The sequence below is a fragment of the Camellia sinensis genome, chromosome 4, assembly GCF_055761805.1.
Source record: "Camellia sinensis isolate YWXY chromosome 4, ASM5576180v1, whole genome shotgun sequence".
Taxonomy (NCBI): Eukaryota; Viridiplantae; Streptophyta; class Magnoliopsida; order Ericales; family Theaceae; genus Camellia; species Camellia sinensis.
In genome coordinates, this window is record NC_138964.1 from 216,116,423 (window position 1) to 216,139,942 (window position 23,520).

At 38.2% G+C, this 23,520-nt stretch overlaps 2 protein-coding genes across 7 annotated transcripts; both read left to right on the plus strand.

The window, feature by feature from the left end:
• Positions 1-426: 426 nt before the first annotated feature.
• On the plus strand, positions 427-3,429 carry LOC114300086 (protein IQ-DOMAIN 8). Its single transcript, XM_082924109.1, has 4 exons — positions 427-492; positions 591-806; positions 1,675-1,860; positions 2,028-3,429. The coding sequence occupies exons 1-4, from the start codon at positions 427-429 to the stop codon at positions 2,427-2,429; spliced, it is 870 nt and encodes a 289-aa protein (XP_082780235.1). The 3' UTR covers positions 2,430-3,429.
• A 2,872-nt stretch (positions 3,430-6,301) lies between these two features.
• Positions 6,302-11,043, plus strand: LOC114312849 (uncharacterized). 6 transcript variants are annotated; one of them, XR_014328416.1, is made up of 7 exons: positions 6,322-6,713; positions 7,405-7,570; positions 8,369-8,468; positions 8,554-8,599; positions 9,290-9,700; positions 10,329-10,394; positions 10,774-11,043. XR_014328416.1 is itself a non-coding variant. In XM_082867563.1 (6 exons), exons 2-6 carry the CDS (start codon positions 7,484-7,486, stop codon positions 10,784-10,786), a joined length of 312 nt encoding a protein of 103 aa, XP_082723689.1. In that variant the 5' UTR covers positions 6,322-6,713; positions 7,405-7,483; the 3' UTR covers positions 10,787-11,043. The 6 variants fall into 6 exon arrangements, 2 of the variants coding, with proteins under 2 accessions (XP_082723689.1, XP_082723688.1); XR_014328415.1 differs by having other exon boundaries at positions 9,290-10,394; XM_082867563.1 differs by lacking the exon at positions 9,290-9,700.
• Positions 11,044-23,520: the final 12,477 nt, after the last annotated feature.

Below are 23,520 nucleotides of genomic sequence, written 5' to 3' on the forward strand. Positions count from 1 at the left end.
GGAAGAAGTAGAGGAGAAAGATGGACAGAAGAGAGGAAGAAGAGAGGAGGAAGAACAGAGGAGAAAGAGGGAGAGAGGATCGTCGCTGCTCGTCTCGCCACCGCCGATCGTCGCAGCACAGCGATCGCCGGCTCTTCCTCGCCTCCGCCCCCCGACCCCCGCTTCCAGCCCCAAATGTTGGGGCCCCTCCAGTCCCTCCTCCTTCCTCCTCCTCCTCCCCTCCTCCTCCTCCTCCCTCCCCTGCTTCTGGTTCTGCTTCACCTTCATCTCAAAAACGAGGCCGTTTTTGAATTCGAGCCATTTCGAGCCGCTCGGTTTCGAGCTACCTATCACTGTCGTTCGAAGTGTCCTTTAATTACACTCTCTCTCACTTCTGAGATCACTCAAAGCAAAAAATAGTTTTCCCTTTGACAAAAAAAACCTACAATGGGTGCTTTAGAGAAATGGCTGAAATCACTGATTGGTCTCAAGAAGATCCAATCAAGGCACCTAGTAATCCCATACTCTCAACCATCATTGACCCATTTGCTTGATTTTTTTGTTTTCTTTGTTTTTAGAAAGTGTTTTCAATTTTTTTTTTTTTTTTGTAGGAAAATGTTGGCAGTAGTGGTAAGGGTCGAAAGTGGAGGCTATGGAGGAGTAACAAAGGAGGTCACGTGGCTGTGTCTGATTCGTCTTCGTTGGGGGTTGATGATGTGTTCAGTGCAGCTGTGGCGATTGTGGTTAGAGCTACGACCAAAGATTTCATGGTGGTCACGCAAGAGTGGGCGGCGATCAGAATCCAAACAATGTTTCGGGCTTTTCTGGTAACTCTATTTTTTTTTTTAAATTTTTTGTTCTCTTTATCTCTCTGTTTAGTCAATTGTTTCAAAGCTATACATGTCTTAGCTATATGTATTTGATGGGTTTGTTTGGGATTGAGTTTTCAATTGCTGATGAATGAAATCGAATTCAATCATTTGACAAAACCCCTTTTATTCCCCCCTATATGCTGTTTGTTTCGGTCGGAAACATTTTCCTAGAGAAAATTTAGATGGCGGTGGTGATGGTGATAGTAGTGGTTACAGTGGTGATGGGTAGTGGTGGTGGTGGTGTGATTGCATTAGTAAGGTCTTAATCTGCCTAAATAATCTTGTTTTTCCTAGATTTGGTTTTCCGTCTGACCAAACACTAGAAGATTCCAATTTTTTGGGAGGAAAAACTGTGAATCAGTAATGTTTTTAAATCTTTTTTTTTTTTACAAATTTATGAAAAAATTTATAACTTTAATTATTAAAGTTGGTATGATTTACCACTGATTTGAATTTTTTTTGGTTGGAAACCTGACTTGCAAAAAAAAAAAAAAAAAGGAAAGAAAGAAAAGAAAGCCAACTTGTATTCTGCATCTTTCCACATTTTACTCTACTTTCAAAAAATGGAAAAAATGAGTATTTACAAACAAGAAGGGGTAATGGGATTTGCAGTGTTAAAGATTAATTATTCACTGTTGGTTTGTTAATATATATCATTTAATAACCACCACAAAACAACCAGTATTAACTTGCATATTTTATCTGTGTTTGTTCACTTCTGATATTTTATGAATCATGATTATGTTCCATTTTTTGATTTTTTCTTCTTTGTGAAATCTATTTTTTGCTGATTCATGTTTATACAATGAATTGATGATTGAAGGCAAGACAGGCTTTCAGGGCATTGAAAGCAATAGTGAGGGTACAAGCGATTTTCCGAGGTAGGCAAGTCAGGAAACAAGCTGCTGTAACGCTAAGGCGTATTCAAGCTCTTGTTCAAGCCCAGACTCGTGTTAGGGCCTCTAGTGTATCTGCACAAAGTCGGGATAAACCTGCCATTGCATTAGAGGTTTGTGCTATTTAAATTTTCTGTGTTTTTGTTAGATTGGGTATCGAAGCATTTGAAAGCAATCTTTTGAATGTTCATCAGATCCTAGCAAAACATGTGTCTTAGTTGTGACAATCTTTACAGGATATAATATTTCGGACTTAATGAGTTTGTTATTGGGTGATCAGGATGAAGAGAAAGAGAACCCTGATAGCTTGGTTCAGGAGATGATGGATGATGGGGCAGCAAAACATGAACCCACTATAGAAGATGATGTCTCCACACAGAATCAGCATCTGCAGCAAATTCCTACACTCAGTGGCAGTCACAATTTCTGCTCAGTGGATTTGGATTCTAATAACCGCGTAATTATAGACACAGATGATATTCATCCTAATAATGTAGCATACTCAGAAAACTCGAAGAATGTTGACATAGCTGTTAGTCAGGGGGATCCTCTCTCTTCTACTGGTGATGTTTGGCCACCAGTTAGCATGCCAGATTCTTATTATTGGTCTACGTTAAACCATGAATATGCTTTTGCCAGTGAGTTGTCACTCGGGCATTCACAAGTTTTTGAACAGCAATAGGTCCAACTGATTGATCTGGAATCTGACAATTGTGAAGAAGACACAAGGAAAGATCTGTTGCACAGACAATCTAATGATGGGTCGTTCTTCAATCCGTATGCTGACCAAGAAGTCCAAGGCCAAAATGAGGTACTACAACATTTCTACAAGGGTCAGTGGGGTTTACCTTTTCATCACGAGCAGAAACAGACACGGTTAGATTTACAGCCAGCGTCAAATGCTTCAATGGAGATGGGTCAGTTTTCTGGACTTTTCAGAGAGCATCTGCATCTTTCGCTGCCCTTAGAACTGAGGTAGAAGAGATCGAATGATATACATATGCATCAAAACATTCAGGGGAAGATGTTCACTGATGGAAGTTGGTACACTATTCCAAGGCAAGAACACTTCTCGAATGCCAATACCAATGTTCAGGATTGGGCTATCAATACCAATACCACCTACATGTCAGCACCTCTCCAGTCTCATTTGGATGGTGGAGAGTTGGGTCGGAATTGGTTTTCAGGGGAGCATCGGGTCCGTGGTGGCTGGTCCACTTTGGACACTAATGCTGTTGGCCCAACCCAGACAGGTGGATTTCCAATTTAGGGCTTGGTTGGGAGTTAGGATGCACACAGATGCTGAACACGAGATGCATGTGACAGGAGTTTTTGGGCTCTAATAATTTTTAGGACTAAGGGTCAATCAGGGTTTTCTTAGTAGCTGATGGAATTTTGTACATACATACAGGAGAGCCAATCCAACACCGTATATATATCTAGGTTTTATAGACGGGGAGGAGGTGAGTTGTGAGGATAGTGGAAAGAATCAAGGGATTTCTAGTATCAAGGGGTGAGTCAGTCATAAATATAGTTCCTTTTTCTTTGGGATTTTCTAGTTTATTGAACTAATAAAGGTTGCCATTTTTTTAGTTTATTGGTTTCCCTATTTTGCTTTTGTTTGTTTATATATATTCATTTCTGTCATCCGGATATATGGCAAGATGTATATACATATATATATATATATATATATATCCTCTCTTGCTTGACCTGGTTGGTTGGTTGCCCAAATCACAACCACCACCACAAAGACACCACCACCACAACAGAGCAGAGCAACCACCACATCGCATTGAAATGAAAATATATATTACTCTTCCCTTCCCCGTATTACCTTTTCCCCAAACCCACACATATGCATATTTGTACCCCCCAAATTCACAATCATGCATCACCCACACAAATATATTATTAATAATAAGCTCAATGAATCATGACAGGCCCAGGTGTGATGGGTTTGTTTTGTTTATTCTAAACCATGAATGTAGATCGAAGAATGTTCCAACATTAAACCAAATTTCTCACAATAATACGCAACTCTATAACTAACTTTTCATTAACCAAAAAAAAAAAAAAAAAAAAAAAACAAACAAACAAACAAACAAGAACCAACAATGATAATTGACCTTTTAAGCTTGTTGAGTCATATTGTCAAAGTGTGTGTAACAATAAATTTTATTAAGAAATGTAATAGAAAGGAGAGGATATATGTAGTGTTACAAGTTAATTAGGATATATAATTTGATTAGTGTTTCTAACGACCAAGCGATATCTTTTAATTTCCAGTTAACAAAAAAACTAGAGATAATTTAACCATCTTAATTATCTTAGAATATGATTCCCTCAAAAAAAAAAAAAATCTTAGAATACGAGGTTATTTTATTTTCCAATTAAAACTTCAGAATCTCAATTGTTGAATGATGTTACACATACTTTGACAATATGACTCAACAAGCTTATGATGATGGCTTGTATCTGATTTTAATAAATTTGACATTAGTCATATAGTTGTTGTGATAGAATGGTAGAGCAGATGTGTGTTGGCAGCATTGCTGACCCCTAACAAAAGTGTTTGTTTTGTATTGAGAAATATAATAAATGGTAAGTTTGTCATTTTTTTTTTTTTTGTAGTACGTAATATTCCGCCGTGGCATTGGAATTGATCGGACAACTAACTACTTCTTCATGGAGAAAGTGGACATGCTCATTGCACACTTGTGGGCATCGCTTTTGAGAAAGACTAGGTGAGTTAACAGCTGGGACACATCAGCAGTATTTGGCCATTATCTTGATCCTTGTGCAAGCAACTTTCACATGTTTAATCGTGACCAGATGTCAGAGAGTTCAGGGCTGTCTGTAAATGCCCTTGAATGTACCTCATCCTGTTAGAATAAGCTGCCATACCCTTTTTTTTAATTTTTTTTTTTTATTTTCTGGGGTTGTAATGCTTGCAGGCTAGAAAGAGTTTTGTCCAGTAAGTCAAATACATGGCGCAAGAAAGATCCGAAAAAAGTTGATGAATTTATTTCTGAAACAGAGCAGGATGACTTATACGTGGAACGGATCCGTTTTCAAAACATGGAACGCAGGTAGCTCAGGTTTTGAATATCATCATCTTGGTCTTGCAGTTTGATAGCTGACAGTCTTTGCTTTGGGGCATTTGTTTCCAGTCTAAACAATATAAAAGATTCTTTCCCCCACCGTTCTCTTGGGCTTCTAAAATGCATTATTCGAAGTTGTTTATGAAAAAAATGAAACTCAAACACATCCCATGTATTGACTAATACTGAATGAGTCCTGAATGTTGGTATTCAGTATCTACAATCTCATCCTGAATTGGCATGGAGTTCTCAAGGTTTTTGATACTTTGTTAGTGCGCATCACATTTTTACTATGAAAAATAGAATGAATTCAAGGAAGCTGATTATAGAAGAATAAAATCTTGCACTTCTTATGTTTTTTGTTAGCACAATCACAAAACCAGGAAAATCTTCCAGTTGCATACTCATGCATAGCAGCATTAGGGTACATAGACATCCATGTGCATGCATGCATATCAGTGTGAATCTATTAGAAATGGACCTATGTATTATTTTACTCCCAGACTTGAATTCTTGAATGTTTATGAGAAGTTTGTGACATTTTTATTTTATTTTATCCCAGTTTCCACGATCTTCTGGGCAAGATCACCATTCAAGAACCTACCTTTGATAGGATAATTGTTGTTTACAGGTACAAGCTTTCATTTTCCAATTTAAAATCTTGTTTCGATCAGTGTTTTAGATGTTTTTGTTGAAAAGATCTTCTATTCACCACCAATTTTGGAAGTTGTTTTTTGCTACAAAGTTGAGCATATATGATGTTTTGTTATACAATGTTTGAAAAGTGCGTCCACCTTCAAAATTTCACTGCCACTTTAAATATGGGAAAATTAGGGCACTTGAGAAGGGATTAATTATACATTGGGAAACCATCCATTGATTATTGTCATGGATTTGTTATTTCTAACAACCATGATGACCATGCAGGCGAGCAACTACAAATAGAACAGGACAAGGAATATTTGTGAAGCATTTCAAAAACATTCCAATGGCTGATATGGAATTTGTCGTTGTCAATTTTTGGCTGCTCTGACTATGTTTTTGGCTGCTCTGACTGTCTCTTTCTCTTTCAGTGATATTTTAACTTTTCTAAAACCTTGTACCTACTTATTAATGTATGAACTCGTGAACTTCTACTCATTAACAGCCAGTAAAGAAAAATCCAGGTTTAACGCCAATGGGCTGGGTCATATTTCTTGGTTCTGCTATTGTTGGACTAGTTAGTTACCTAATATACACTGTAGGAAAAATGGATTTAGGCGGCATTTTTTTAACAACGTTTTTTTAAACGTCATTTTTATTCATATTTAATGACGTTTTATAAAAACGTCGCATATTCTCTTAATAAAACGATGCCGTTTTGGAATAGGAGGCGTTTTTAAACGCCTCCAAACACGTTGTGCCTCATGTGCCTATTTTTTAATCTCAAATTACTTTGTTAAGGCTTTTTAAGGCTTTGTAAACCCTTATTTTGAATCCTCATGCCTCTCTCTTGTTCACCCCCAATTGTATCTATACCTTGAGAGCGATTTTGATTCAAAGCGATTTTCTTTGAGATTCATACAGATTCATCAAAGCGATTTCGATTTGAAACTCTGAAGCTCCACTCTCTCTCTCTCTCTCTCTCTCTCTCTCTCTCGCGATTCATCCTTTGTTCTCTATGATATCGATCTGAAGCTCTGAAGCTCTGGGAGATTGCGAAGAGAGAAGAGGGGTTGGATTTGATCGCAAAGGAAGTGATCTCAAGAGAGGCTGTGCTTGATTTCTTAGATCGGTCTTTGAGCGATTTCGATTTTGAGATTCATCTCAGAGCAATTTCGATTTTGAAGTTCTCTCTCTCGATTTCGAAGCTTCACCGTGTGGTATTGGTTTCTCTCTCTCTCTCAAGCTCTTCCTTCTCTTCTCTCTCGATTTGATTATTGAGATCTATTGTTTATTTGTGTAGTGTGTGTGTGTGTGTATATGTATATATAAAAATGTTTTGTTTCTTCGTTTTTCCCCCCACTATGTCACTGTTTAGCTTACCTGAAATCTTAGTTACATTTTTTCTAACCTTATGATATGTAAAGTTTTTATTTCCTTAAGCTCCTCATTTATCACCTCTTCGTGCTTAGCATTTTTTTTTTCTATGAAGAAATGATTGATTGGAAATCTAACAGTATAGATGTTCAGTATTACAATATTATTCTTAACAAGAAGATTTTGAGACTGAAGTGATTGGGCTTTTAAAAACATTTTCCAAGAAGAAGTTGATAATATATTCTCTGGAGTTGTCAAAGGAATGGCACAGAACTGAAATTGGAAACAATCATGTTTTAGAGAAACCATGCAAAAATTTTTATTTTTGGACATCACCTGTAAGGCCAGATAGCAAAATGTTGTATAAGGTAATTCAAAGAGTCAAAATGTTGGCTCTATTTGGCTTCCTCATGCCCCATAGACAACTTTATTTTTTAAAATTTTTTCACTTTCTTTTCATGATCTTAGTACTGATACATTTTGGCTTGGTGAATTTTAATGCCTATTGATAAATAAACCACGTTGTTCTTGCAGTGGATTCAGTTTCCTCTTGGGATCGATTTATCTAAATCTGAGTCAAGTTGCTAGAGCCACCCAAAATTTTTCACCATCAATGAAGATTGGTGAAGGAGGCTTTGGAACTGTCTACAAGGCCCTGTTACCAGGTGGTCAGGTAGTTGCCATAAAACGAGCAAAGAAGGTAAGCTGCAGTTTCTTCTCATGGCCTAGAATTTACTGTTTCTGCCATATTAATTTTGCTCACAAGATAACATTAATTTCTTACTACATCTCTAGAAGGAGATGTCGCATTATGGTTTTATTTCACTAGGAACTGTCTCAGACCAGACAAATCAAAAGTTTAATTGATCTTTGAATTGGAGTTCATGATAAATACGAAGTAGGATGCGGCTGGAATAAGTAAAACAATGGGCTGATATAATATAGAGGGATCATGTGAGCATTTTAGTTGATCTTTGCAAATCAATAGCTTAGGACAATCACCCTGTTAAAACGGTGCCACATACATTCATCTCATGGAAAATATGCTAGTTATAAAGCCAATATTTCTAGAGAAAAATCTCTAGTTTCTGCAATTAGCACCACTGGTGGTGCAACTATGCACTCTCTAGCAGCACTACTGATGCGCTGAACCTGGAGTTTGTGGTGTTTTTAGTAGATACCTTGGAACAACGCCTGCTTTTTTATGGCAAACTCAGCTCCAACAAGCACCATTATCCATGGTATGATTCTTTATATGGTGATAGGATAAAACATGTTTTAGACAAATTATCACGTGTTTTTTTTAAATATATATATATATATATATATATTTTTTAATGTAAAATGTATGTGTTGTGGTTTAGATTGTTGTTCACAGTTATGATCCATATTTATATCAATTTTTATTTCTCTTCCTGTTCTTATGAGTAAACCCTTTAATAATTTTGATATAGAAGGCCAAAAAAAAAAAAAACTTATAGTTTCCTTTTAATTGTAGGGCATGGTTGAGTACCAGATGCCACTTTTCCGTGAAATTGGTGGTTGTTTAAAAGCTAAATGTGATAGGTTAACAGATGCCTTTGAAATAGATGATATTGGTTAGTCGTAATTATTCTCTATTCTCTCTGTGCACAGATGAAGAGATATTGTGTGCATAATATTACCCATTGTTTGGTGTTGTAGACATTTCATCTGGTAATCAAAGTAGAAGTGCTTGGCTTCCAAAAAGGTTTGTGTTCTTGTTTCATTTTGTCATCATTAATGGTGCAAGGTCTGTTTGAATGTCAAGGCTATAATGATATACTTTTTTTTGATTGTTTGAAATTTCAATATAAAGCAGTATGGTCTATATACTTGTCATGATGGTACCATGTTGTGTATGCTTGTTGCCATTTAGCTGAACATGATTTGAAGCTTTTGCAGATTAGATTGTGCAAAGAGACACTTAAAAAAATTTAAGCTTTAAAGTTGTTTCTTCATTTTTTTATCCTTCTTTTACCTATTATTTTTTCTTTTTCAAGTTTTTCATTTGAGTGGAGAGCATTACAAAAATTTTTCTTGAATTTTATTCACTCAGACCTTCTTGTTCTGGAAACGGTTACTGCTGCTTTTCCTTTTCTGTCATTTCAGTTCAAAATGGATACTCAAATATAGATTCATGAGTCTCAAATCTTACCCTTCAAGATGGAAAAGATTTTTTCCCCCTTTCTTATTTTTCTTCTTAAAAACATGAACTATGAAAGCTTTCTTTAGATGTCGAGGTGGTTATTCTTTCTTGAAACTGTCTATACCTACTTTTCCAAACTACCTAAAGCAACCATATATCACTTGCTTTGTGTGTACTTTAATAGCCAGAAATGACTTTCTGAGGAGTTCATTTACCTGTAGCTTGTGTGCTTCTCTTTGATCATCTAAATAGGGTAAAGGTAATTATTGAGAAGATTGAGAGGGAAGAGGCAGCACTGAGGGAGGATTTGTATTCCGCGGACAAAAAATTTGTAGAATATTACAATGTATATGAATATGAGTTCTGATGACTTGAACTTTATATTTTCTTTGATCAATGCCACCAATTTACATCTTTTGGAAGTGAACATCAACAATTTTGGCTGCAAGTTTCCAGAATACATCGGTAATCTCTTGAGAAACCTTGAATATTTGAATCTAGACCACAATCATATATTCGGAAGCATTCCACCCGGGATTGTAAATCTTGTTGGCTTGCAGAGTTTGAATATGCAGCTTAACCAATTCAGTGGTTCTATTCTAAGTGAGATTGGAAAGCTTCAAAATCTATACAGATTGAATCTCGACAATAATTCATTGTCTGGTAACATTCCCTCTTCCCTAGGGAATCTGAGTTTGTTAAGTATATTTGTTTTAAGAATCAATAATTTTCATGGAAGCATTCGTCCGAGCCTAGGGAATCCGAGAAGTCTCTACTTTTGTAGTTTTGTTATAAAAACAACATAATTCAATGATTTTAGTATATGGGATACCTACAGAAGGTTATTTTGTATGTCACTTTTAGAAGGTTATGCAACCAAACATGGATCTCATCTATGGAAGTTAATGATATCATTAACTTATTAACTTCCAAAAATGGAATATTTTCATGACATAACTCTGATATTGTAAATGGATCTCATCTATGTCTGGATAGGCAATACACTGATATGCAAGGGTCTATGATTAAAAGATCAAATCCCAGAAACTCTGAGTTGCCTTCTTTAATGATAAAAATGATTATGCAACCAAACATAGAAACCTTGAACAATCCAATTTTCATTAATAACTTGCTCCTACACTTTAGAGGAACTTGTTGAAGAAGTGCTGGTTTTCTTGGTGAATATTGGTGCAACATTTGCAATTTTTTTGAGATGCCCCTGTTGAAGAAGTGTTGGTTTTCTTCCGGCTTTGCATCATTTAGATGTTTTCTCATATACTTTGATATGCAGGTGGAGGCAATCCAAGTTAATGCTGATGAAGGTGGATTTACACAAACACGTGGTGGCATATATTGGGTGATCTTGCCAGCTGGATGTTGCCCTGCTCATTCCTGATAAATTTTCTTTTTATTGCCTGAATGCAAAACTATTATTTTCATGTGACAAAATGCATTTTTGGAACACGCCAAGCATCCTTGACTTCCATGTTACTGAGTTATAATGCGCCCACATTATTCACCATGTTTGCTCAAGCTTTTTTATATTGTTGTTTTTGATTGACAAGAAGTTTCTTTTGACATTTTCAAACATATCTTTGGAATTGGGTCACATTGTTTTTAATTTCTCACTTTTTTTTTGTATTGTACTTCTTGTATTATTAAACTTATTTTTAATTTTTAAGTCTTTTCAGATGTTTAATTCAATGCTTTATGTTATCATCTTGTTGATGTTATAGGTTTTGTTGGTGAGTTGCATCCTGACAAGAATAGTGATAACAAGAAGCATGTGCTTTACACACATAAAAACATTATTGTTAAATACAGCAAGGATCAGGTCCTTTGCTTATGGACCATTTGATTTTTTGGTTGAGAATTGTGAATTCAATTTTTGGATATGTTATTTTGTGGGGCAATGTTAAAACATCATTTGTGAATATGTTATTTTGTGGATAATGGTGATTGGATATTAAATTGAATGGGAAAGTGAATTAATGTTGCATTTACTATTTGAATGGGAATTATTATTTCATATTAGTGCTATTTAGTTTTATTACAGGTATTTTTTTAGTTCAATCACATAAAATTAGCATAATTTTTTTAAAAAAAAAAAAAAAAGAGAGGATGTGACGGCATTTTAAAAACGTCGCTAAAATTATAATGACGTCATAATACCGTTAGGGTGGGACATTTGGCGATATTTTTAAAAACGCCGCCTATAGTAATATAGCGACGTTTTCTAAACGTCATAAAGTTATAGCGACGGTCGCATTGTCGGCGTTAGGTACTAAACGTCACAAAAAGAATTAGCGACGTTTATTGTACTTATAGTGGCGTTTTTTAAACGCCGCTAAATGTCCTTTTTCTAGCAGTGATATATGGAACTTGTTTCCTACTCATCCTTTATCCATTTTGTTTAGATAAACATACCATGTTTTTCTACAAGTTGCAATTGTGGGTTCGCTCGACATGCCTAAAGCTGATCTTTGGGCCATATTTACCATCCTTTGAACTGTGATTGGTTACTGTGCTAAGACATACTTCACATAAAGTGTTTGCAGTATTTGATTTTGATTCATGTGGATATGTATTGTTCATTGAGCAAACGTGCATGTTGTCTGCGTGATCTACCATGTGATGGATCTGCTTGAGAATTGTCTTGTATAACAAGTTGATCTAGTCAAATGCATATTTAGTTTTCTATATATTTCATGTTCTTTCCACCTACTGTTATAGTGGACGAGTGAGTCAGATCAGGGAAACTCCTGCTGTAGGATTTCTTCTTGGTTAGAGCCACTGCTTCATGCATTGGGCTTGGAGCTGTGATTGCATGTGCTCTGTACATGCCACAAGCAACCTGTATTTACATAATAATCATGCTTTTTCCTTTGTCATTGCTTTGTTCTTTGTCCTTTAAAGTCTGTTGATCTCATAGGTATTAATTTACCAAATGTTTCAACTGCCTGTAGGTTTCAACAAAATATGGCTACATATCAGAACTTAATTACTCAGTCCATGTATGACAAACAACTGGATAGTGGAAAGGGCACTCTTCTTCATTTATATGATGACGTGATTCAGCAGGAAGTAAGGCGCTAGCTAGAAATTTGCTTCTTTTTTTTTTTTGCCTTCCTCTACTTGAAGAATTGACAACAATGACCTTTTTATTCTCTCATTTCTCTCATGTCTTCTTTTTCTCTCTTTCTTCTCTCATCTACCATAGCATCACCACTAGCCAAAATCATTATAGTTACCACCTGAAACCACACCACTAGTCAAAACACAACTGTTGTACCACTGTAGACACCCCATTTTTGACCGACCTTGAGACTCAGACGTCACCAGTTGAGTACTTGGTGATATTGCATAATGTGCTCGTTCAGAAGTTTCAGAGTCGCGGCTGCGAGCCCCGCCTCCAGACTTCCGGACCTTCTTCGGTGCCTTGCCTCGGTTTGCGAACCAGACTCGATTTTCTCTATTTCTTTTCCTAAGGGGAGGGAGAGGTCCCGTAGACCATCTCTCAATGTCCGTAGGCTACATTTGGTGGCCGTAGGCCATTTTGCCCATTTCGGAGTCCGGTTCCCGGTTTTCGGAGCCGTCAGGCCGTGTGCCTCAGTTCGGGACCGTCTAACCATCTCCGTTTGCTCTGATTTTTGGCATACATCTTATTTTCTCCCTTTTGAGGGACACTGGGGTCTGAGAAACCCACTTCGTGGCCGAACGCCACTTTCGGTGTTTAACGGGCAGTTTCCGAGGCCCCGAACTGCGTGTTTTGGCCCCCGAACATTCGTTTTGCATCGGTTTTCGTTCATTTTTGGCAGGTACCTCTGTTTTATCACCAGGAAGGTCACTGAAGGGTGGGAGGCTAGTAATTGTTGTAGCAACCAGTTATCTCTCCTCCGGAGCCTCCCGGCGCCCGTTTTTCCAACTTCCGGGCTAATGTTGAACACCCTGGGGTTAGTGTTGCCAACTTTCAACCACATATTTGTGATCTACACACCTGGGAGGACCCTAAAAACCCATGGCCGGCCAGTAATTGTAAAATTACTTTTTTACCCCTCTCTTCCGGGCCAATGTTGAACACCCTGGGGTTAGTGTTGCCAATTTTCAACCACATATTTGTGATCTACACACTTGGGAGGATCCTAAAAGTTTATGGCCGGCCATTAATTTTTCTTTCCATTTTTGCCCCTCCTCTTCTGGGCCAATGTTGAACACCCTGGAGTCACTGTTGCCAACCCCAAACCACATATATGTGATCTACACACATGGGAGGACACCAAAAGTTGGTGGGAGGCCAGTAATTTTGTCGAAAAGCCAACTTCTTTTTGGTCAAAAGTGGTTCAGCATGAATCCGGGAAGGAGAAAAAGCTGCGCGGCTTCACCGAAACGGGCGTAACTCTTTGCACAAGAAGAATTAAGATATGAGGCCACCACCATTGGAAAGCTTACTTCCGGGGCTTCATTTTGCACTCAAGAATCTCCCAAGTCCAAGTCTGGGGGGGAGAGATGTGGTTGGTTGAAGTCCGCTTGGACTGAATCTGCGCGGCTTCACGGAAAAGGGCATAACTTTTTCTACAGGAGGAATTTTAATGCAAGGTTTGCGCCATTGGAAAGATAACTTCTGGGGCTTCATCCTAGGGGGTGACCGGCCATTTTTTCTGGCCGGCCGGCCGTTTTTTTCTTTGACCTAGCCGGCCGGCTATGTTAAGTGGCTGGCCGGCCATCTGCAGAAAAAGTAACTGGCCGGCCTGCTTCTTCAGGTTGAGTGCATTCCAGCTGTGCCTTGGTTTTCCCCCAAAAAATATCTACATCCGGGGCCCCTTTTGAAAGAAGAAAAAGGCTCATTTTTCACTACACTTTAGAGGAGGCTCTTCTCTCTCTCTCTTAAATTTTGCTGGCCTCCCAACTCAAGAAAAGGGGTTACAAGGCTTGCTTGGAGGAGATACATACATAGCACCCCATTTCCTTCAAGTTTTGGGTTCCATTTCTTCATCATCTTCAAGCTCTACCACCACCCTTCCATTCCAGTAGCAAGGGGAAGAATTCCAGCAGCTTAGAGTCACCAAATCTGGTCCAAGAAGCAACAAAAGTGTTGGTCTTCAAAGGTAAGTCCAATTTCCCTCTTTTCTAGCTCATTCTTGCACCATCTCTAAGCCATACATGCTTATTAATTTGAGCTCCGACCAAAACTGAAAAGGGGCCTATTTTGAGCTCATCTTCACTTTTCATTAAGGGCTCAACCCTGTTTGAGCCCTCCATAATACACTTGCTTCATTGATCCTCTTATATGTCATGATTTTGCATACTATTTTTGGCCCATGAGCAATTTATTTCCGAGCATGTTGTAAACTGATATTAGGCTTATTTTGAGCCCCTCTTCAACATTGAAGAAGGGCTCAACCCCATTTGGGGTTTCCATGTTATACCTACCTTTATACTCCTCTTTTCTTCCCCATTCTTGCATGCAATGGCAGCCTACCATGCTTTTGTTTTTGGCCATTTTACAGTTCTGTAAAAGTTCTTATTTTGGTCCATAATTCATGTTTCATTTAGGTCCTTTCATGGTTTGGGGTCTCCATAGGTCACTTCATGTTATATCTCTCTTTTATTCCCCATTCTTGCATGTTTAGTTAGCCTACCATGATTTTGTTTTTGGCCATTTTACAGTTCTGGAAAAGTGCTTATTTTGGTCCATTCTACATGTTTTATTAAGGGTCTTTGGCTGTTTCGTGATTATTTTGTATACCTCATGTTATAGCCACTTTTGAGCCTTATTTTGTATCACATTTCTATCATGTTTGTATACTGATTTGAGGTCTGCCATATACTGTAAATATTCATATTTTTGGTCCTTCTTCAATGTTGTAGAAGGAAATTTTTCAGTTTGGGTTTTGCTTATATCACTTGCTTCATTACCCCTCTTTTGGCCCCTATTCTTGCATGCCATTTTTGCCATACCTATGCTTGCTGTTTGGCCATGTTTATAACTGTGAAAGTGCATCTTTTGGGACTGTCTAGCTTCTGTCTTTGCATTGCATGTCCATATTGTGCATGTTTGGCATAGCTATAGGCCATTTCGGGTGCCTAAATTCGCCTTTCGGGACAATTCCATGCATTTCATGTCATTTCACCTCATTTCGGGACTGTTTTCCCCCATATTTTACTGCTGAAATTCCATTAGAATGATTGCTATCCATTCCATGTCATTTCATCGCATTCCGTCATTGCCTCGGTTTGCGTGCCCGTGTGCACGCATTTCGTGGCACTTCATTTTCTGCCATCGGCATGTTATGTGAGTGCGGCTGAAGCTCTCTCATGTTAGTATAAGTCCATACTTCATTTTCCATGTCATTTGCATTGCGTATGCATTGCCTCGGTTTGCGTGCCCGTGTGCACGCATTTCGAGGCACCTCATTTTCATAGCATTTACCATTGCCTCGGTTTGCGTGCCCGTGTGCACGCATTTCGAGGCATCTCGTTTTCATTGCACCTATCATCGCCTCGGTTTGCGTGCCTGCGTGCACGTATTTCGAGACACCTATCATCGCCTCGGTTTGCGTACCCGCGTGCACATATTTCTAGGCACCTCATTTTCAGTGCATTCTGTCATTTTCTCGGTTTGCGTGCCCGTGTGCACGCATTTCGAGACATCTCATTTTCATAGCATTGTGTATGTTAGGATTGCATCTTAGTTGCATTTCACGCATATCATGCATATTGCATCGTGTCCGGAATAGGAGTTAGCCCGGGCACGGGAAACGAGGTACATTTCGTACTCCGAGTGACGGAATGTGTCTCAATTCCCCTAGTCACCGACACTCCGGATTGTCCATGATGGAGTTAGGTTTTAGCTGTAGTTTCATGTGCATTCATCCTATATTGAGTTGTGCATTTCGACTCCTCGACCATCATGCCTCGGTATGCGTGATTGGTGGCACGAGGATCGAGACATGCATATATCTGTGCAAATACATTGCTATGCCCCTTTCCTGCTCTCTGTTGCAGCAAAACCAGGAATCAGCAACCTTTTGGGGCTTGATACGCATTTCAAGAACAGGTGTAAACAGAGGCTAATTGGGGCATTCCGGTGGATTTCCGCGCAAGACAATCCGGACATGCATCATCCATCAGAAGCAAGGCAGTCCCTGGCTTGCACGCCAGTTTTATTTGCTTTCTTAGTTAATTCATTAATTAATTAGGATTCTGTAATATTCTCATATTCGGACTGTAATATTTGGACTGTAATATTCTTTTATTTGGGACTGTATATTTATTCGGACCCTCTGCGCGAGGGCCACAACTGTAATAAGTGTGCGTGTGTATGTTGTATGTCTTCCAACCCCACGTCTTTCTCCCTTTTATTTATCCGCTTTTGATGGTTAGATTAGGGCATGTTTAAATTAGCATACAGTATGACAGCATGTTTGCATCATTCATATGTATTGCATGCACCGGGCTCGGCGCATCATACTAACTGCATTGTATTTTCAATTCCAAATTGAATACATGTTAGCTGTAGCATTTCATATGCCATATTTAGAATAGCCGAGCCTGCTATAGTTGCATTTTGCATGTGTTGCATTAGGCATTTTTGTATACTTAGGATCATGCATGATTTCTAATGTAATTTCCATTTTGGCTTGGAGTACTCGGTAAGTTTTATGCTTTAGCATCCTTGCATGCGTGTGAGTGACTGCCATGAATAGCATGCTTACCATGAGGCTATATGCTTATGTGATATAACTGCCTGAATGCCTGTGGGTGAAGGTTGGGTTATTTGAATTGGAATAATTCATTAAATGTGTGTTTTAAGCCCACTAGATAGTGGCAAAATCATGTTTTCTAAGCCCACCTGAGGGTGGCAAATCCACGTCTTAGCCTACTTGCGAGTAGCATCATCAAACCATTTTCAAATAAACAAGCATGAAATGTTTTGTTCCAATTCGGACGACCCAGTCTATACTTATATGCTGTGTGCATCACATAGTAACCTAGGCTAATAACTGGTATAAGAACCCACAAAGTTTTCAAAACTAGATATCATGGTTAGTAGAGGCCGGTCTATGATCGGGCGAGCGGGGGTGCTCACGAAGTGACCTTCCCTAATCGTACCCAAGTTCCCGAGCCGAGGCAACTTTGGTGATGACGGACACGTGGCCTTTTGGCACCGAGTCAGGGTTTCCTAAATTTCCCAAAATAAAATATTTAGGTGGCGACTCTGTATCTGGCAAAGCAGTCCATGTTTGGCACTTCTTTCAAAAATCTGTTTTCTTAAAACGATTTGCCGGATTTGGACTCTTTGGTTCAGATTTAGAACCGTGACTACAAAGTCGAGTCCGAGCTGTAGTGAGGTCCCCCGCGGGCTTGTTACAACCACTACCATCACTTGAAACCGCCATGACACTAGATCCACATCCCGGCAGTACCATCCTCCTCCCTTCTCTCTCCCAACCCCTGTTGATTTCCTCTTGCAGCTCCACCTTTCTTTTTCCTTCCCTCACCCCATCGATTCCCCTCCCCTACTGTAGGACCACCCTCCTCTCCCCCTCCAGCATCGCCCTCCCCCCATCCTCCCCTCACCTTGTCATTTCCCTTTCCTCCCTCCACCCTCGTTGCCATAGCCCTTCCATAGCCCAGTCGCTTCCCCCTTCCTCCTCTCAAGCTCTGTCGCAGTTTCCTCTCCCCTTCTCCGGCCCTGTGTATCTCCCTCTCCCCTCCCCCACCCTGTTGCTACCCCCACACCCCACCCTCCCTCCCTCCCTCCCTCCCTCCCTCCTCCTCAACTCATATTGTTATAAAAGTACAAATCAAAACCCAAATCAAAAAGAAAAGAAAAGTCAAAACTCAAATTCTAGCTTTGGCTACAGAGTGCACATTGAGACTACAGAGTTACAGAGAGCAAAGTGAGAAAAAAAGAATCAGAAAGGGAGAAATGCGTAAGGGAAAAAATGCAATTTTAAATATTAAGTAATTCAGATAAAAATAAAAAATATCAAGTATTAGTTTTTCGAATGATTGAGATAGAAAACATCAAATTTTCAACTTTGGTGTTTTACTCCCTAGGTTGTAGTGTTACAAATCAAACCACGAGGAGTAAAGTGTTATTCACTCCAAAATTAATTTGCATCACCTGTGTCAAAATTATTAGTACTTCACACAGTCAACTAGTAAACTATCTGAAACTTACCTAAGCTGGTTCATAAATATATAGTGTCTAAACTGTGGTTTAAAAGGGAATTTAGATCAGTGTTCCATCATTACTAGGTTTTCATTGAAGCTTTTAATTATATGGATCATTGGATGAATCTTGAATCTGATTCAACAAGGCTTGCTAGTCAATCAAGAATTTCTCAACCTTGATGTAAGTTATTGCACAAAGCCAGTTGCTCATAAAATCTTGTTATTTGAATGTACAGGTAAAAGAGGTAATCATTTCATTTTTTATATTAATGGAACAGGGCAAAGCTACTCGACAGGTATTTTACATTACTTTCTCGTTGCCTTTTGCAATGTTCATTTACCGATTCCAGTATTTTCTGCAAAATTGTTGATGCATGACTCGTGATACTGTGAAATAGGATCTTGACCTGCGGTGTGAAGAACTAATCAAGGAAGAATTTGGTGAGAGATGTAATTTTGATGTGGATGATGCAGTTCAGAAGCAAGAGAAATTAGGCATTGTTGCTCGGGTGAGATCATCCTTTTCTCCTTCCTGGTAACGTGGGTGATATTGGAATTAATATGTTTATTCTCTCTTCAATTCAAATGAATTTTTGTTAGTTTAACACTAGTAAGGGGATGCACTGAGCGGAAACGCTACCCTCCTAAGGGATCTAGCTTTGCTAGACATGTGATTTGTTCATTGAACTGGATGAATTATGGCCCTAGTGTGATGCTTTATCTCTGCCTATGGTACACGTACGATGTACATTTTTGTAGTTAGATACAGATAATTTGATAATATTACTCTCCGCAAGATAGAGTTTCAGTAAAGCATTCTATATGCAAATCCTAATTGATACCTGCTGACCTAAATATCGTTGTTAGATTTTTTTTTTTTTTTTTTGTGGTTTTGTTCTTTTGATGAGAGTGTAATATTTCAATATAGGATTCAATTGGAAGATATTACTGTATCAGTCTTATGCGTGCTAATGAGATCATTGGCACCACCGTTGAGGACCTTGTTCTTAAGGGTAATCAGAGTGCTATTGCTCCTTGATGTTATTTTGGGAACCTAAGTTGTTGTTGCTACTGCTGCTGCTCCCATGTTTGGCTGAGAGAGTGCTTTGAAATTCTCTACCTAAGATCTCCATATGCAATGCAACAATCATCCTGCTCTCGAGCACCAGATGGATGTGTGCTTAGGGTTTGTTTTCTTTTTCACTAGTCCATTAGTATATGTAAGGCTTTTAGAGTGAGCTTTTCGTTCCTTTTTCTCTTTATAAATTTATTTATCATTTAATTTTTCGTTTACATTGTCTACTTGACTTTCCAAGGTGTCCTAAATAATGTAAATGTTTATGTTGCCATTTTATGGGAAAACCTTTTCAATAACACAGATTCAAGAGCATTTGATTAAGTTTTTACCTGCAAGGTGTAAATATAGTCTTCTTTTCTTGTTTTTATTGGGAAGTAAATTAATTAGTTGTATCAAGTATTATGCGGCCCACTACCAAGCTTTCCCTAATGGATTCATAATCCTGTTGTCAGATGGTTAATGATATTGATATATGGTGGTGATTGAGTTGGTAGTAGTAAAAAGGTCCAGTTTCTTACAATCCCATCCCTCAAACTTCAAAGCTGAGGTTTTATTATGGAGAGGGATTGTAGGTGCCAGCATCCATATTTATTGCTCTGGTGGTTTAGAGATGGTGTTGAGAGAGTATTGTTTTCCAACTCATAAATTATACCAAGAAAGTTATGCAAATTGAATAATATAAGATGTGTTATTATATACAATGTTTCCAGTGTACTATCAATTCAAAATTGCTAAACCACATGAATTGGCAGCTCAAATTAAGCAGCAACGAACAAGTGCAGTATATTTATAGCCCCACTGAATTCAGCATGACAACAGAATGTCCAACTAGTAATTGGTTTTACACTGCCAATACCGACATAAGGCTTCCTATATGCTCTGCTGCGTCAACAACATGCTGATTGATTCTGCAAAAGGAAAAAGGTGCATGAGGTAGCTTATCACTTTGATCAAAAGCAAAGAAAATGGGAAAGTTTAATGCAAATTGTGTGCAACTTTAAGTCATGTGAAGAACCACCAAACCATGATGCTTAGTGATGAAAGCTCCATGTGTGTGAGTTACGTTACCTGTAAAAAACAAAAAGTTACTAGAGAACAAGATATCAATGATTAATGTAAAAGCCATCAAGCAGGGCTTTAGATTAACACTACACTAAATGTTGCATTCTTGGAGGTTAGCCATGCTTCTCAGATAACATTCTAGCTAGCATGCCCATGAGGTCACATGCATACACATTACGTATATTGCAAAATATATAGATTGCAAAACATGAAAATTGAGGACAGGACAAGTCAAGAATAGTTGTTTGGTAGATTGAGAAAATTGCGTAGTCTCCAGAGTAATTGGATGTAATACATTAATTATCATATCTATGGGCACTATTGCAGAAATGGATTTCAAGTTATAGGTTCCAGTCAAAGATGCAAATTTCTGATTCTCTGCTATTGACCAAGAAGATGCATTTAACTGTGTTTCACACTTTAAAATTCTGCAGAAATTTTGAAACCAAAAAAAATAAATATGCAAGATTATATTTCTGAAAATGAAGTTTGATGATATGAATAATGAAGTATTAAGCTGAAGCCAAGAAATATATTTGCAATTCTAGAATCAGAAGAAAGATATGATAATGATTAAACCCATCAACGAATGACCTGACCTCAGTAGCATAGATATCACGACCCAAACCCGCCCCTAAGGGTTTAACATCGTAACCGGCCAGTAATCCGTTATTACCAAAGGCCTGCTTAACAGTAATGAAAATAATACAGTATAATGGGGCTGGCGGAAGCCAATCAATAATAAAAAAAAGATGTCCAATGAGCTGTGAAAACCTGAATGGGAAAAAGCTTCCATGCACATAGCTATAGACATATGCCAAAAATACATGTACATTGTAGCATACGGGTTAGGGACATAACCCCTTTGAAATAATTGTACAGTCAAAGTCTTAAACATTCTTTACATTAACAGGGACAAAAAGGGTAAATCTGAAACACCGCAAAACAGCCTTGACTCGTGTAGGTTCGGAGCCTCGACATAAGGTGCGATGGTTGGCTTGACAAAACATGAATCTAAGTCGGCGCCTCTAGCTCTGGTCTGGTCAGTGGCCACCTACATATATATATATATATAAACTGTGAGCTAAAGCCCAGTGAATAACAAATGTATAAAGAGGTTCAAAATGATGTCCTTACAATCTTTAAAACAACCGATTAGCATTAGAACATTTTCAATCAATATCATTTGTCATTCAATCACTCCATTCGATCAAGTTGATCCATCATATTCGTTAAGTTATACGTGGTACATCCAATAGCAACAATACACTAGGTCTTAAAAGACCGAACAATCAATTGATGGCGGTCATACAATAACAATGGTTCCAAGATTTGGAACTGATAGAGATCTCTGCAACAATAACGATAACAATATCAATAACAATAGCAATATACTATGGATGCCACGAATACAGTTCAAAATAGGATCATCATTCAATCAATAAAAAGTATCATTTCAGAAAGCAATATGATTTATCAATCAGAAAATAAATACGATTGAACATATCTTTACAACAATGTTACTCACAGATAATAGGGCTGTAAGCGGGCTATTCAGCTTCCTTGAGGTGCGCACCCTACACAGTTACAGGATGGACACACACCTAATCACACATCCGGAATTAATAACTTAGTGCCTTGCTTGTTTTGGTGTGGTTCTAAATCATTATCCTCATTATGATGTCTTACACATAGCCTAGGAATGCCTAGGATGGAATGCGGATACGAAGATGTACTCAAACACATTTTTCAAAACTTGCTGAAAACAGGGGTCTCGCTCGAGCGTGGCTTCCTTTGCTCGAGTGGACATGCAGAATGTGCTTGGTCACTCGAGCGTAGACTCCTTCGCTCGAGCGATCTGCAAAAATATGGAAAGTACTGGCTGTTGAAAATCTCCGCTCGATGCTCGCTCGAGCGTGAGACACAGTTCTTCGCTCGAGCGCAAGTCTTGTCGCTCGAGCCTGCTTCTGCACACGCAAAAACTTGAGAGCTTGCAATTTATGCTCGAGCCAGCATCCCGTCGCTCGAGCGCAAGTCTGAAAACAAGGGTGGTCGCTCGAGCGTGGAATCCCTCGCTTGAGCGAGGAAGCCAAATTCTGGGTTTTCCAGATTTGATCCCAAACCTCAAGCCATGGGTTTAATATGCCAAAACTCATCATTTTAGGCCAATTCTCCGGAAAATACTTAAAAACTCATAACACAACATGTTTTGAAGATCATTTCATAAAATCAAAGCCCAAAAGTATGCCAATTGTACACAAAATCAACTTGAGATGGAAGAACATGGTGTAATTATGTCATGCATGTACTTATTTGAATTCATGACTTCCAACACATGATCATATGAGCTATTATTTCCAAAATCATGATGAATTCTTAGATTACAACTATAATATGAACATGCATGTGTGAATTTCATGAAAACAACTTCAAAATTCCATTCCATGGACATGCATGGATGAATTGATTCTCAAATCTACTCCTTAGGCTATTTCTTGACTTTAGTCTCCAATTTCTCCATGAACCATGCATGAACAATTTAAATTCACAATTAAGAGGGTGAATTCCTACCTTAAGTCTTGAATTCCCAAGTGTAGTAGCTCAATTTTGCAAGTCCTCTTCAATTTCTTCTAAGTTTCAAACAATTGCGTAGTTGAATCCAATTCTCCTTCTACTCTCTCTCTCTCTCTCTCACGGTTTGTGCAAGAAAAATGAGGCTAATGGTGTGTCAAATAAGCATGAAGACAAATGGTCTTGTAAGACCCACTAATGGTAACCATGTAATTTAACTTAACTTAAATTAATTAGCATTATAAATTTTAATTTAATCATCCCAAATCGAATTTCAATTATACTTACCATAAAATTCTATAATTCCTAATTATCATATAACACCAATCAATTTCTGAATCTGTCGCTGATAAGGTTTTCAATTCGCAACTCGAAATTAAAACATGAACAGATCATTCTATATCGAACAAATAGAAATACAATTAGACAACACACTCACATAATCAATTTGAGATTTCATTTTAATCATTTACTTAGCATGCTTAATCATGAATTAATGCTAATCATAGGCCAGGGTTGTTACAATAGACAACGCATGATGACCTTCTTATTATTGTCCAATACCAGGAGTTGATAAAAAGGTGATCGTTTT

Bases quoted from the DNA above. Each gene is read 5' to 3' on its own strand.
- LOC114312849 (XM_082867562.1), top strand. From the start codon at position 7,484: ATGAAGATTGGTGAAGGAGGCTTTGGAACTGTCTACAAGGCCCTGTTA. The intron at 7,571-10,328 runs GTAAGCTGCAGT...TTTGATATGCAG, and splicing joins CCATAAAACGAGCAAAGAAG to GTGGAGGCAATCCAAGTTAA. The intron at 10,395-10,773 runs GTGATCTTGCCA...TTGATGTTATAG, and splicing joins CACGTGGTGGCATATATTGG to GTTTTGTTGGTGAGTTGCAT.
- LOC114300086 (XM_082924109.1), top strand. From the start codon at position 427: ATGGGTGCTTTAGAGAAATGGCTGAAATCACTGATTGGTCTCAAGAAG. The intron at 493-590 runs GTAATCCCATAC...TTTTTTTTGTAG, and splicing joins AGATCCAATCAAGGCACCTA to GAAAATGTTGGCAGTAGTGG. The intron at 1,861-2,027 runs GTTTGTGCTATT...TTGGGTGATCAG, and splicing joins AACCTGCCATTGCATTAGAG to GATGAAGAGAAAGAGAACCC.